We start from the raw sequence: 16437 nt of genomic DNA on the forward strand, positions 1-16437 counted from the left end.
GAAAATACAAAACTCAGACAACTTTGTATGTCCCTTAAGAAAAATTTCCAGTCTTACAAAACCTGACCTTGCCAGGCTGCTGTGGTAGCTCAGGACATCAGCCACCTGGCAGATGTGCCAAACGGCGTAAGTTACTACTCCCCAGAAAGAACTCTCAGAATCACCCCTGAATTGTCTCAAATACATAGAGTGGTTAAGGTGAACACTGCACACACTCAAAACAGCGTCTTCTGTTTCCTATTTTACCTATTTCCTTCTCTCCTTTTAAATGTTTATTGCTTTTTTGTTTTCTTTGAGCCTGATCCAAGTGGGATATTTACTTTGTTTTATGACATTTTAAGTATTTAATATAGCTATAATTCAGAACTCCCAAGTAGGAAGAAGTAGGAAGCAAGTTTATCATTTAGCCTTGAAACAGAGGTAGGCACCTTTGGGAGATAACTCATTATACAAAGTTATGTGCCCATGGCTACACAGAATGAACCAATCCCTCCCCTTACAGCAACAGCTACACGACTACCTAACAAGGCCCCTCCAGCACAAGGGACCAACAAAGCCACCCATAAAGCCAAGACAGAAGCAAATACACCAGCAGAAGAAAAGCCGCAGAAAACCCTTTGTAGTTTTATCTGAGCTATACAGTATCAGACCTGTGGCAAAACGTGTTGGAGAGGAGTAAGTCTGATCAGAATGAAACTCTAAAATTCGAACCAACTTGCACAGCGGCCAACATGGGCTTCAGACTCAGCTGGTGGTTTCTGTTAATGTACTTTGATGTGTTTTGGTCCCCTTACAGAGGAAAAGTAAAGTCATGGATGGAGAAATACCAGGTATTTGGGAACTCAAAAATATATCCGTTTATGTTCATAAACCTACACTCAACAGTCAGTAATCACCAAGAGAACAATTCTCTTTGGTAAGTGACTAAGAAACATGCTGCTTTTGAAATGACATGTAACAGTTGTGAATCATCTATCAGCTTTGCATGGTCCTTACCAGCCACAGAGGTGTGATGCTTTCATGCAGCAGTAAAGCTTTTAATTTTGAGTTTAGTGTTCTCGAGACCACATACAGTCATAATGAAATTCTACTTCCAGTTTTCGAAAGCAAACACATAAAAGCAGCAGCATTATCTTAGTTATATTTTAGATCTTAATTCTACTTCTAGGAGATGCTCAACTACAAAAGATGTTGTTAGGAATTAAGGTTGCTCAACACTTCCTTAGGATGAAAGCAGAACCTTCTGGGATCAGACTCTTGTACGTCTTTATGTACCTAGAAAGAAGATCCTGGGATTTTCAAACAAAGCTGAAACTGTGCCAAAACAAGTGCAACATTCAAAACCCCCATGGAACAGTTATTAGAATGATACAAAGGAAACAAAAAAGAAAACAAGTTCATGTAAAAGGGAAATCTGTTCCCAAAGTTTAGGGCTCAGCAGGGGTTTATTAATTGCACACAGCTAATTGTCCTCTCATCTCACATTAGTCTAACAACATCTTCATGGACTCAATGTAACACTCATTTGATCTAACAAAATACTGTAGCAGAAGCCTTTGCAGGGATTGTTTCAAGTTAGATTCAATGTAGTGGAAGAAAAGAAGGGGAGAATAAAAGCGTATCTATGCAACTGCAGCTATATTTTCCAGTGGAACTGATGACTCAGTAACACAACCTGTTGTGATTTATTATCTCCACGTCACTAACACCAATAGCCTGCCAGAATCTGCTGCCTGCCTCTGTGAACTTCCACTAGCTAAAACCCCTGTTTACTGAAACAAGCAGAGAAGGGAAGGAGCTGTGACCATACAGAGAAGACCATCACAGACACCTGTTTTAGGCCCTTCAGCCTCCTGCACGATGGGTCTGCAAACACATCTCTACTAAATGCCTGAATGCTGTTTCTTTCCTCACTTTTGCGGCCTGGTTTAACTTAAAACCGAAGTCTTCCTATCTATCAGCCTCCCTTACTCTGAAAGTGATGGGCCTGAGCTCCTAGAGGGACTGTGAGAGGGAGCACTCAGGATTAGTCAGTGGCAGCAATGAGAAAGACCAGCAAAAGATCCAAGATGTGGTCCATCCACACTCCTAACACAAAGTTTTGGTTGGAGTGGTGACCCATGAAGACAGCCCACTCCTGAAGCTGAAAGAAACACCAAGCAATAAAGCCTGAGTTTTGAAAGATGGTTTGAATCACCTGGGACAGGAAAAGATCTGGTACGAACTAGGTGATACTCTTAACAAAGCAGGCTCCAGAAAGTACAGGACTTGAAAGCCACAAGAAAGGAAAATTTAAAGCACACAGACCTGTGCCTTCCTTCTTCTGAAATTTACTGGCAAGTTGGTATTTTTGCAATATTTCTGTCCAAGCTGAAGTGCTTCCAGTGAAAGCAGAGGACACCAAAGCATCATAAAATTTCCCTATTTTGGGACATCACATACCACATATAGACATTTCTTACCATACACTGCCTATTTGCTTCCTGTACTGGGTATCTTGCTTCCTAAGCCAGAAATATCACTCTCTTCTGGAACGCCTTCCTGAAGCAAGCTTTGAATAAAAATAAAAGTAGAAAAAAACCACAAAAAAACCCCAACCAACCAAAAGAAGAAAACCAGATATTTAAAGATGCCTCACTAGGGTTACTGTACTCAAACTCCTTTTACTGAATGCAAGCAATGCATCACTTTCAAACATGGATTTACCACCCTGTCATGTTCTGCCATCCTTACTTCTGACAAAATCCTTCCACTCTACTGCCAAGAACAACCACCATACATAGCCTGACGTCCCCCCGACATTTTGGGGAGTAAACCAGTTATATAGACTTCAGAGAAGCAGGATCTTGCAGGGCGGTGAACCAGGCCAGGAGACAAAGTCTCCGAGGAAACTGACTATTGTGAAAAGCATTGTAAGAGTTACTGTTTATTAAACATTGCTTTTAATTAGACACTTCATGTTATTTTCACACTCTTTGAAAAGGCAAGCAAATGGTGGGGGGAGGGTGACAGGGAATATCAACTCTGCCAAGTGAAAAAGGGCAACTACAGGATTACTTCCAGCTCCTGAGTAGGAGGCGGATGAAGATCTAAAAAAAAAAAAAACCAGACCCAGGTTTCTACAGAAATGTAAACGTCCTTTTAAATTCCTCTTCACACTGTTACACAACACTGAAAATCTCCTCCTTTTACTTAGAATAGTGAAAGGTCACTTTTTATACCAAATTTATCACTAGTCATGCATTTCCTATCCTTCCTCACTCTTCTCCTAGCAGAGCGCTATGTTCACATCTGGGTCTGTTTAACCAGTGATTGGAAATTTAGCCTCCTGATTTCCCGTTAAATACTAGGCACAGGAAAACAAATAGCACTTGTTTTTCAGTGAGTTTTGTCAATCATCCAAAATCTAGTGCAAACCATAGAACAGCCTGTGGTTTGGTGGCAGGGACCCAAAATATGTGAACCATATTTTCACAAAGTCAAAAGAATAAACCAGCTATTGGCTGAAGTAGTAAGACCATGGCCTTTTTCTTCCTATAAATACAGAAATGACTAATAATTAAACTCTTAATTCTATCACTTACTCTTCTTTAAAGCTTTTTTCTTTTCACATCTCAAGCCAAGAGCATGTGATCTGGTTTTGTAGTTATCATTAATGCTATTGCTTCTTCCATTTTACTAACTTAATACACACATTCATTCCTGTTAAAGGGGTTCTTATAAGTAACGTTATTTGCTTGCATAACTTACTCATTCAATCATCTGAAAAACTAACTCAGAGAAACAGCTGAAGCACCACATCTTGAATCAAATATTATATAAAATCACATACGTTGAAGAGGATTTGAGATTTATTCTAACACTGATTTCTGTCAGGAAATCCCGAAGGATTGGCTCCTTAATTCTCACTAACTTAATTCTCACTACTTTCACTTGCCCAGTAAAGACATTCCTAGGTTAGAAAAGCAATAGAGAAGGCTACCAAATCTAAATTAAAACTAAAAAATATCACTAGCTGAGCAGCACCTATAAAACCCTCTTTCTGGGTAGCTACATCAAACTGCTGGTTTTCTGCCAGGACATGTTCACAAAAAATTGCTTTAAGGAAGGAGAGAAATAACGACTTGATGGAAAGGGAGGAAATTATTTTGTTATATGAAAACTTCAAAGTGTGGTGGTGCGACATGTCTGGTAAGGTTTTTCTGCAAGACTGACCTGCAAAAAGGTCACAGGTAAAAGCATTTTCTACAGGTGTTACCTCGCTTACATAAAACTGCAACCTGTTGCAATCTAAACACCCATTAACTTCCTCTCCTGCTCCCCTTTTAGGTTATAATTTTGGCATTTATTTCCAGCTGAGCAAAATATATATATAAAAAAATATAAATATATATATTTAGCACAGTATTAAGTGTTTCCCCCTTGCTGAACTGGTCAGATCTTTCCATTCATGCACTGCTCTTCTGAGTGACAAGAAGACCAACAGTCCAGGCCAGGAACACCTCAATAGAAAATGCAGAGTCCAAAACTGTTGAATTTTTGAGATACATAAAAAATATCCACCCAGACTAATATGACTCTATATACCAGTAAGCAAACGTGATTTTCAATACTTAGGTCAGGTGGAGTTCATGCACTAACCCATTTCAGGTATTTTTGTACTGAAACGCCATAATACTTTAGGTATATTTATTTTTAACACAATGAGACTGACTTTACTAAAATCACAATAATTTTCCCAGCACCACCTACTTAACCCATCAAGATGTATATAACTCATGCAGAGTCTGAAAATAACCCTGTCTATGCCAAATGTATTAACATCACACTGCATACTCACTACACATCCACTTTTCTCTGACACACATATAGAAATTTAAATCAGGTTTTTAACAAGATGCCAATACTTAAGACCATTCACTAGCATTTTTTCTGGTTTACAGATAGGGAAAGGACCCTGAGAAGCAAGATGACAATACAATAAGGCAATAGGCTTTAATTTGAATGACAGTTTGTTATACTCTGAGGTTTAGGTACCAATAGACATTTTGTGAAAATGAAACTGTGAGCTGTGTCCATAAAGATAAAGCATGTGCCAAACCACTGTGCTGAGTTAAGCTATGTGCATCACATGATGAATATAAGTGCAAAACCACGTTTATACACCAAATTCGTATTTTTTTGTACTGAGAAGCATTTATCAAGGAGGTATTTTGTGCTTCCCTCTACGCTACAACTATATGCCCAAAGGCTGTATTTTCGCCCCCTTCATTTTAAACTTCTGCCTAATGGAGGACCAGAATCAAGGCAAAAATCCAAGCTTGAACCGTATGATAAGAAGTTAAACTCCAGCCCAACTCAGTAGTACTGTATTTTCCTGGTCTTTAGAATATGTGCTGACACAAGCTTTAAATCTTTTCATCCTTTCCTTTAAATAAAGCTTTAGTGGAAACTCAAACAATGAATTCAAAGAGCAGAGGCAGCAGACCATCTTCCTAATGAGGACACAGAGAACACAGAGCCCTAACTCTACCCTCTGCTCCAATATAAACATCATTTAAGCTCAGTATGCCCTAGTTTCTCCGCCTATATAGTGGTACTAACAGCACGTAACAGAGTGCTCCAGTCCATTATCTGCTCGTATCCTGAAGTTATCTTCTTTGGTAGAAATAACCTTGGATCTTCTAACGCAATTAACATGTATTTTTTATGTATTAATTTATTCAAAACACACCTCCCTGTAACAGTTTAAGAACTTTATTATGATGCTTTACAGGGAAAAAAAATAGTAGCTAGCAATAAAAATAAATAACCAGCTAGGACTTCACTAATGGTTACATGACTCTTTAACAGCAAACCCTGACCTGGCTCTAGGGGTGTCGTCTTTGTCAGCAGTAAATCCCAGAAGTTGCCATTCAAACCTCTTACCTTTCTAACTAGGGATCAATCAATGAACTGGTGCAATTCATACTTTACATACAGTATATTAATAAAATTGTGAATGAATGTATTGTATGCAAAGTCTGAAAGAGAAGCTGGAAAGTCAATGATTATTCTGCCCAAGGCTTCCATAGAGACAGACACAATAGTTATGACATTCCTATGGTATGTGTGACACAGATTTCTGTTCTGAGCATAGAATTCGTGGGCATTAAAAAAGGTTTTTAAATTTGAAATCTTTTCTGATTCAAAACACTCTGCTCTCTGGCTTGACTATACATTTAAGGAGAAAGAGCAAGACAGAGCTGCAGAAGTACAAGGATAAGCCAAGTGTTTTCAAACTAGGGCCAAGGCAGCAAGCTCTGTGCTCTGCAGCCCTTGGAGCTGTTATTTACACACCAAGGCTGCAAAACTACAGCCCCTTCATTTCTTTTTGGCATACTGCACTCACCCACAGGTGCTGCTAGGACTTCCTCAGCATTTCCCATGCTTTCTGTGCTCTTTTCTTGAAAAAAACTTTTGGGAAAACAATGCATTTGTCCCTGTGTGTAGAGTGGAACTGTGGTAAACCCATGGGTGACGACCACAGTTGAAGTTGTTCACCTGTAACCTTACGGTCTATCATCCCAACCACACTAGCTACTGAGAAATTTGTACCTGAAAAGCAGGAAAGCTGATGGGCTCCTGATAACAGACAGAAGTTAGCTTATGCTTGCAGCTAAGAGAGCATACAGAGAATTCAGTTCTGGGGTGAGAGGGGGTGAGGGACTAAACTGGGAGAGGTAATGGTGGACCAGTACCCTGGCATTTTTTGTTCAAGCTCTTTACAGAAAAGAATAGAAACCTTAACACAGTGGAAGGAGAATACATAGAATCATATAGCACTTGAAAAGATCCAGAATTGTTATGGATAAAATTGTTACGGACAAAATTGTTGTTCAGTTGTTTAAACACGATTAGGGATGGGTCAACATTGAGAGCCAGTTCACTCCTTGCAATGGAAAGGTGAGCTCCCTGTTCGTATCTGCACAGTTTATGTGGGAAGCAGTGCTATCCTACCACCATAGGCATGTGCTGGGAGGATGGATGAAGTACTATGACTTTCAGCCCTTCCTATGACCAGCAGAGCCTAAGAGGCTGGAGTACTCAGAGGAGTTACTGGATTCCCATTAAAGAACCGAACCTGTAGCATCTACCAGCTACTGCTGCCACACCTGAGAGACAGCACACTCTTTCCTGCAGCATCAGGTTTAGACCACTGTGGCAGTTCCTGAGGTCAGACAACTTCTTGTCTGGCACAAATCATGAGTGCTGCTGCTCACATTTCCAAGCCTGTTTTTGTAACCAGGAGAGCTTGAAACAGTTTTCTGAAGCAAACAGTTAGCTAATGGTACAGTTTGGGCAGACAAGGCCTTAGGCACATTCCTATTGTTCCTATGCCCTAATGCAGTCTGCTGAAGCCCTGCTGAGCCAAACCAAGCAAGCCCAGCATGATAGCAGCCTGAACACCAGCACAGTCTCCTGAGCAGAAATGGATGATGGCTTTCAGCAGAGCACTTCTTTGCTCCCACAGGCAAGGTGAGGGGAGAGGGAAATCCTGGAGAAGGAGTATGAGGAAGAAGAAGAAGAGGAGGAGGAGGAGAGAGGGGAAGAGGCAGCTGAACAAACTAGCTGATATGGAGTGATGAGGTAGTAATTGTAGGAGGAGATCTAAATTGGAAGTAGATCCAAGACTTGATTAACTGATGAAAAGTGCTGTTTCTTATGGCCAGAACAGGAATGAGGACTCTTACAATATTGCTGTTCATCATCTCGTTCCTCAGTCATTTTCTAAGCAGACCTGAACTGTACTGGTTGCATTAAGAACATATAGCAGGAATGGTCAGTCAACAAGAAGGTAACAGTCAAGAGTCTCTAACACAGTAATGAAAAAACTAAGATTATGAATACCTTAGAAGACAAAAAAGCAAATGTTCTTAGCACCAATCAGTAACACACTGTACCAAAACCAGGATGGAACCTTTGGAGTTCAAAATACCAAGTATACTTCTACTTATGTACCCTGATGACAGGAAAAAATAAAACAAACCCAGAAAGCTTTAGGTGTCCAGCAAGCGATAGGACTCCTGGTGCACTTAACGGTGTCATTAAGTGCAGGTCAACTGAGAGAGCATTGTCCCTTTCCAGTGCACTAATGCTGCAGTACTGTCCATCTTCCCCTGCTGTTGATGCAAAAGTGACACCATCAAGTTCCTATCTGGTACTGCAGAAACAGTCTTACCTACCACTGTCATCTGTGCTGGAAGAGCAAAATTAAACCCTATAAGGATATAGCTAAAAATAATCAAGGTTAGTTCTGCAATTAGAATTGAATATAGTAAAAGCTGCAACTTTGATAAAGACAACTCATGATTAGACATGATGTCACGCATTAAACATTTCATCCAAACAAATTGTCTGTTTCACTACAAATAGCAAACTTGAATGTCCTGGCAAACTGTAAGGACATGATTTACAAATACTAGGTAATATTTGGATCCTACATTATAAGCAGTGCTCCAGTCTTTCTGAGAAATAAAAATTACTTCACTCTGGGCTTAGCTCAGTCAAAAAAACCTCCATTAGAGGAGTAAACCATAATTGTACATATTGAGCTCAATGCACACACATTTTTGTTTTGGTCACAGACCACACAACTAGCGTCCACCCACAGTATTTCCCATTGCTTTAATACTGTTTGCATTATGGTACTATTAAAGTTCTAATCAGGACTGGTAACCTATTATAACCTCACAGCTTTCTGAATTGGAGCAGCTGCTAACCGCACAATATGCACATCCTGAAGAGGCAGGTTTGCCTTCTTTACCTTGAATTCACCTAACAAGGAATTGGTTACTTTTCCCAAACTGCTTTGCCCTAGCACCTAACTGTTCCCCAGAGCCCCACAGTGAAACCTGACCTCCTCTTACCTTGGGGTTTTTTTAATGTATGTTTGAAAACTTTCCAAATGAATGCCATTAACCAAGTCTTGTGCGACAGTAGCTATGATACAGAGCAGGCCAGAGGTCTGTGTGTACTTACAAAGAAAACTCTTCGGATTCCAGGTGCCAATCTTTCTGTTTTCAGTTTCCAGACCAGAGGCAAAGGAGAGTTGAGAAGAAACACCAAAGGCTTCTGGTGAATATGCACTGATGAAATTGGATTCAAATGTAACGTGACCTACAGAGGAACACATAAATATATGAATACCTCCATGCAAGTTTCAAAACCAAAGTGAAATTTGAAAGGTCTTTTTTATACATATTATAGCTTTCAGCATTCAGACCTCTTGACTCAAGATTATAGACTAATCTACTTCCCCCAAAAATCAGTCAGCAGAGCACAGATAATACAAAGAATGAAACAGTTAACGTTTGTGCTGTATGCTTGCGAAGTGCTGCTAAAGTGTTTAAGAAAACCTTGGCAAATGCTGATGAAAAATAGCTTATGCAAAAGGTCAAACCACTAAGCTGAGACTTGGAGAACAAGGAGATAAAAAGAATGGCAAAGCAAACTCTGATTTCTGGTTTCTAGATGGTAGCCTACAAAGCTGGCTAAGAGTACAAACCTCATCTGCTGATGCTATTAGGGCATAAATCTAACCTGCAAAACAAATGAAACTAAACAAACAAAAAACAGGAGGGACACATCCAGAAACACAAAGCAAGCACTGCACTGATTTGTGGAAGGAATTGCAATAAAAAAACCTAACATACAGGGAAAGAAAATGCCTGTCTTCAGGGACTAAACAAATACATGTGGAAAACGATCCTAGGAAAGCGGACATCGTAGAAGAGAGGCAACCTGTTAGAGGTGACTTGTAAGCAACCAGTCTGCAGTTGCTGGAAGTCTCTCCTGCCTGGCTCCTTCTGTCCCAATGCTGTCCTTCTAGAAAGGACACAATCTGGGGCAAAACCCTAACCAAACACAGGACAGAAAAGCCTGCCAGTGTTCAGCTTAAAACAACTACTAACTGATATTATAGTGGCTTTGCAGTATCTATGATTTTAAGCAGTCAGCATTTGGCTTTATAGCTCATCCTGATTTACAGGAAAAAGGCTTTAGTGCGCAATGGGGAGATGATCTATCACACAGACTGAGCAGGCAAGCTGATGTCTCACAACAGTGGAAGGCAGGTGGGACAATCACAGTTCTTCCTAGGAAAAGTGTAGAGGGAACAAACACAGCCACCAATTTGAGTGGTGGCATGCACGAATGAGCACACAGGTAATTCAGAATTCATTTTGTCTCCTGCTAGAGAATTTGAAAGGAAATCTGAGACAGGGACAGTGCTAAGAGTTCATTGCATTATTCCTACATAGCTGTAGGCATCAGTTAGTTTCCTAAGTAGTGAAACAGGTGTCTAATCCCATAAGTACACCCCTGGGGGCACTGAGGACATCCCTATACGTTATCCTTATTAAAACTTGTTGGAAAACTCATATTAAAAGAATAATTCTGTATTTGTGCTAAACCCAAACTGCTTTAAAGCCAGCAGTCCAGGCAGCACTAGTCCTGCCTGCAGGAAAGCTGGGCACCACCACCTTCCCCCTAAAGGAGCCACCTTCCTCACTGCTTGGCCCAAGCTGTATTTGTGCATTTCCAACAGAAAACATGGAGTACCACAGATTACCATGTACTCCAGGGACCACATTTCTCTCCATTTTCTGCCTCAAAAGAATAAAATACCTCATTTTAGGTAACTGCAGGGTGTCAGCACTCTGAATGCTGACAGGATGACAAAGACTTCAAATGCCAAAGTCATGACCTTAGCTATAAGAACTGCTTTACAGTATCAGGCTATAATAAGAAAGAAGATAACATTATTTGTTTTACAAGACTTCCAATTTGTTGTTCTGTCTAGAAATGGAGAGATGGAAGTGCAAAGAAAAAGGTGTTTAGAACTGCTATTAAATTCATGGCTATTAAAAGCTTTCAGTAATTCTTGTGGGTTTTCAGCTGTAATCACAGCTAATTAGTAACAAGATGTTTAAACTATTAAATATTATTACCTTGTTCTGGGGTTACATTTTCTTACAAAGCAGAAAAAATACTGTAATCTAAGCTGACCAAAGCAGCCCAGTTATACCTTTTGCGGTCCTGATGTGGCAAATATGAGATCAATTTTTATTCTGATTAGGGTTTTCTTAGCTCTAAATGGCATAAAGTGCATCCACCTTAAACTTTTCTAAAGTTTCAAAGAGAAAGTCTACTACATTAAATGGAATAAATATTAAACACATGCACTCTTAACGTATGCATCCATTTTCACACCCAACGATAACTGGGTTTCCTAAAGGATACTGATCCTAAAGGTAGCAAAGGCTAATATAACTATTGAGGAAATCAGCTGTAATATAGGTTTATGTAAATAACCAAGAGTAGGAAAACAGTAACAATCCTGTCACTCTGGCCCACACGTAACTCAGTTTGGGTTTGCACCCTGGTTGTGTTTTCATTAGAACATCAAGTCAATGTAAAGAAGCAGCTCCTATTAGAAATCTTCAACATTTCTGCTATTTAAAACCTTTGGTATTTATTAAAACCAGAAGTGATACAAGAAATATGACACACTCTGAAAACTTCATCTCAGAAACAGCTGGGCCAAGTCCTTTGGGTAATAAGGAAATGGAGAAGTACCTCTGTTTCAACTAGTCTCAGACAAGTTTATTCAAAGCCAACATCTATCAGACAAGACAGATGTTTTAGACTTCAGGAAGATTTCTGCCTGTTGGTTTGATCACATGAGAGAGCATTAAGAGCAATCACACCATCTTAGTGAGAAAATCAGAGACTCTTTGCAACTGGATCTACCATCAGATTTTGTAGCTGCTATTCCTTTAAACTTCGGAAATTAAATATGCATATATTATGCACATATATGACTATTTCCACACATGCATGGAAATAATCAACAAAGTTTGAGCCATATTCAAAAGTAGTGATGTATCTATCCATGCCTTTGGCTGGAACTGTAGGATAAGTTATATCACATAACGGAATTTTCCTGCATTTCTGCCTGAAATGTGCATACTGATCCTTAAGAAAAGCTTAAGAAAAGCTACAGGTCTTGAACACAAAAATCAATTTTTCATTAGCAAATTAAGTATTTCTGTGAAAGTTTTCAGAATAAATGTAACTTTGCTCATGAATGAGACAGCAACAAACCACAGAATGTGCAATTCAGATTCCTAGTCCTAAACTTGAGAGAGAATATAGTCAACGTGATCATGCTTCTGCAGTAGCCTCTGTCACTGTATTTCCTGGCATATATATTTCCTGTCAACTACACTTCTTAGAATAATGAGGTCCTCAGCACCAGCTTGGTTTTACACGCGAAGAAAAACAACCTCCAGAGCTGCTCAAAAATGGCTCAGCACCATCCTGGTCATCGTATTTTTCATCATTCATTTTTGCTTCAGAGGAGCAGCTGGGCAGCACTGTCTGAACGCGACTGTTCCCACTGAGAAGTCACACAAAATTAGCAGACTCCTCAGTGTAATTATTCCCCTGCCTCGTATTTATGCTTGTCCCATCCCTGCCTGTTTTTGTGATTTTTTTGATACATAACAGTGGTATCTCTTACAGGAGACTTTTTCCTGGCCCTTGGAAAGATTTTCCAGCAAACTGCTGTGGGGAGTTACTAGGATTTTGCCAATGACCTAGTTGCCAGCCATGTGGATTTTACCTTGTGTAACAGCAGTCAGTGGACTATCACACTCTGTTAAGCTCCCATCCTCTTGCTGTTTTGCTAGCTTCTGCCATGGTTGTCTCCACCCACAGCATTGCAGTGGATGATCTGCAGTGTTATCTCACCCAAATGTCATTTCTGCTGGAGTGCCCCCACTGTGGCTCCAGCTAAGCCAGACACTGGCTGAATCCCAGAGTGTTCTCCCCTTCCCATGGCCATCTTTGTGTTTCGCCTTAGCTTATGAGCTCTTCAAGGCACATCCTTTCCCAAGTGTCTAGGCAGTTCATAACACCGCCTAAACACTCCACAAATTAACAGAAAGGTACTGGATCACTTCAAACCACCAAACAACATGTTTCTAATTAACAGCCGAAAAGCTAAGTAGAATTTTTCCCTTTCCTTTTGTATTTTCACTGGCAGCATCCATATTATTAAATACTTAAGTGAAACATTGCCCAGAAACTCCATCAGAAACCAGTCGTGTTCAGTGCTGTACAGCTGGATATGAAGACATGGTGTGAAATTCTGAACTCAATGAACTCTGTGGTAAAATTCATTATTTTTCTGGAACTCCCATGTAAGCTTTTTTTCCCCTTTTTAACATTAGGTATCTAAAAAGGGATATTCTCCATCCATTCTTACAGGTTCAAACAAGCTTATAAAAATATACACATTTTGTACCTGTCAACAACATACTGTCTCAAAGTCTTCTGCATCTTAGACAGTTTGGTCAAACAATACCAAAAGAAAATTAAACCAGAACTATTAAATGAACTAATGCACTTTTAGCTCACCTAGTCCATGTAACAAGCAGTTACTACTGATCTGCCCATGTTGATTTTAAAACATATTAAGGACCAGCACTTTAACCAAGCAGATATCAGCATAACAATGGCACAGGACAATCACAGAATCATAGAATGGTTTGGGTTGGAAAGCACCTTAAGATCATCCAGTTTCAACCCCCTCCCATAGGCAGGGTCACCTCACACTAGACCATGTTGCTCAAGGCCCTGTCTAACCTGGCCTTGAACACTGCCAGAGATAGGGCATTTACCACTTCTTTGGGCAACCTGTTCCAGAGCCTTACCACCCTCACAGTAAAAAGCTTCTTCCTTATATCTAACCTGAACTTCCACTGTTTAAGTTTAAACTCATCACCCCTTGTCTTATCGTTACAGTCCCTAATGGAGAGTCCCCCTTCAGCATCCTTGTAGGCCCCCTTCAGATACTGGAAGACTGCTATGAGGTCTCCACGCAGTTTTCTTTTCTCCAGGCTGAACAGCCCCAATTTTCTCAGCCCGTCTTCCTCCGGGAGGTGCTCCAGCCCCCTGATCATCTTCATGACATCTCCTCTGCACTTGCTCCATGTCCTTCTTATGTTGAGGACACTAGAACTGCACAGTGCTGCAAATGGGACAATAAGTCCAATACATCCCTCACTTCCATAGATGAGCATAGCCAGCATTTTCATTGTGCAATCAACAGTTAAGCCAGACCTTCTGGACATGCGTGTCAGCAACAGTACTCTCGACAAGGCTCAGCTTCAGCAGCTGTTTGTCAGAGCAAGCTCCTCTTCCAGACTCACGTCTGCCCTTGCAGCCTCCTTTGGCACACACTCCTCCACATAACACATTACTAACTTGTGAGGAATATGACAGCTTGGTCAGAGGTGAAAAGTAAAGATTAGAGCTATTCTAAAAAAACCTTATGACAAACCCTACAAATTCACTTTTAAAAAGCACACCAACACAAAGCATAGGACTGTGACTAGGACATGAACCACAGAGAAGTTCTGCCATTTTTGACAGAATGCATTTTTCAATGTATGTCATAAAAACTGCAGAAAAATAAAGACTTTTAAAAGATAGCACATTTCAGAGGTGCCATGTCTATCAAGTCAGCTCTGTTTGCATGTATCCATGCAGGTCACTGCTGTCTGCACAGTCTCCACAGAGTTCTTTTAAGGTATCTTGCAGCAGCACAGTTAAGGCGGCTGCTGAGGCTCCTCCATCCCCGGGGATCGCAGTTTCATGGAAGGCTGAGTATCACCACAGAAACCAACTACAAAAACAGACTGCGGGCTCCTGCCCCATTCCTCTGGTAAAGCAATTTGTACTACGTGAAAGGCAAGGGCACAAATGGTGAAAACTGATCAAAGTAAATGCTGCTGGTAAAGTACCATTTTGTTTTGCTGACTTCAAGGCATCAAATCACAGCCTCTGTGTTTTGCTCTGAAAAGATGAAAGTCAAGTGCCAAGGATTTGTAAGGCTGAATTAACTATTCCAGCGTGAAGGGCTTTAGAGAAATTCATAGCACATTTTCCAAAACAGCCATTACGAATTTGTGCTAATAAACGTGCACAAAATATGCTGTGCTGTATTGAATTACACTGCCCAGGCTAGGACAGCTGTTCTTTAATAGAGAAGAATGAATTTTAACTCTCAGATCATATAAATACATTTTCTGACTTAAAAGTGATGCACTTAAGAGGGATTTGCGACTTCTTAACTCACTGCTCAGCTGCAAAGATTAAGGTAATCAGTACAAAGCAGGCAAAATACAGAACTGAAATTTGAAGATCTATACCTGTCACTGCCCTCTATTAAGTGTTTTCACTCTCTTGTTAATATTTATAAGACAAATTATTCTGGTATTGTAGCAGTCAAAGAAACTAACATGAAGAAACTTATCTTCACAGCTCATCACTGTGTAATATCCAACATAAGAGGTTTAGAATTTCTACTGAAATCCACATGAAGAACATAATGTCCATACATTGCTTATAAAAGAATTCAGTCAAGGATTAATCCATGAATCCACTTCCTGTGGTGGGATCTGGTACTGCACTGATTTATAAAAGCATTTATCAATTGCTTTAGGAAGGATCTCTAGGCCAGTTTTTCTTACAAGATGAAAGCAGAAGTGTATTCTTTAGGCAGGCACTGTGAATTCAAAGTGGAACACTTCCCTCCTCCCCCTGCCTTGTGTTTTGGCTATGCTCACTGAATATTGTGTTACAGATTTGACACTGAGCCAGCTATAGTAGATTGCAATGTCCAGCTTTTGGGAGCCAACAGTTTCTGAGAGAAAGTTTGCTGATTTTTCCAAGAAACACAAAATATGTTCACGTGGTGTTACTGCTTGAAGGTACTTTTGCGTAAAGGGTTACATATTTGCACTCTTAAATCAAACTACGGTATAAGCCAGTTCCTTTAAGCACGAGACACCTGCCACACTCATTTGCACAGGGCAAGGACTTATTTATTTTTAAAACTTACCCCAGCAATGAGACAGAAGATCTTCAGAACAGCATCACAGAAATAAATATCTCCAGGAAAACTGCAATGCCATTAAAAACAAGCACTCACATCCACACACAGTTACTTTTTCTCTTGCAGAACTCAAAGCTGTGCCACCCTCACAGCCCCTGCAAGGTGCACCATGCTTCCATCTTTCTGTCAGGCCAGCACTAAAGGATGCTGCTGGGCGGGGACCAGCCCCTTTGGGAGAAAGCAGAGGAGCTGCAATGCATGAAGCACATGTGGGGAGGGAAAGCCTTTTCTTTTTGCATTACTGCCAGGATGAGGCACAGTTCAGTCCTCAGGAAAGGGGTCTAAGTCCCTGGTAGCAACTACCAGGTGTGTGGAAGACTAAGATTTATTTCCAAGGCTCATGTAACACTCTCATTTTAAAATAAACCCTTTGCTTATTTTATCCTAAATATATGGTTGCAAATGGACTGGTATTGCCCGGACCTTCTCAG

General features: G+C 40.3%; 1 protein-coding gene across 1 annotated transcript in view; it reads right to left on the minus strand.

Moving 5' to 3' along the window:
• TGFBR3 (transforming growth factor beta receptor 3) overlaps nucleotides 1-16437 on the minus strand; it is a gene marked incomplete at its 5' end in the record, with an annotated part of 104151 nt that overhangs the window by 37605 nt on the left and 50109 nt on the right. Inside the window, one exon of the mRNA XM_080623449.1 lies at nucleotides 9022-9159. Within this exon, the coding sequence (XP_080479575.1) occupies nucleotides 9022-9159 (138 nt within the window). The remainder of the gene's footprint in view (nucleotides 1-9021; nucleotides 9160-16437) is intronic.

The sequence above is a fragment of the Psittacula echo genome, assembly GCF_963264785.1.
Source record: "Psittacula echo genome assembly, chromosome: 7".
In the NCBI taxonomy this organism is placed as follows: domain Eukaryota; kingdom Metazoa; phylum Chordata; class Aves; order Psittaciformes; family Psittacidae; genus Psittacula; species Psittacula echo.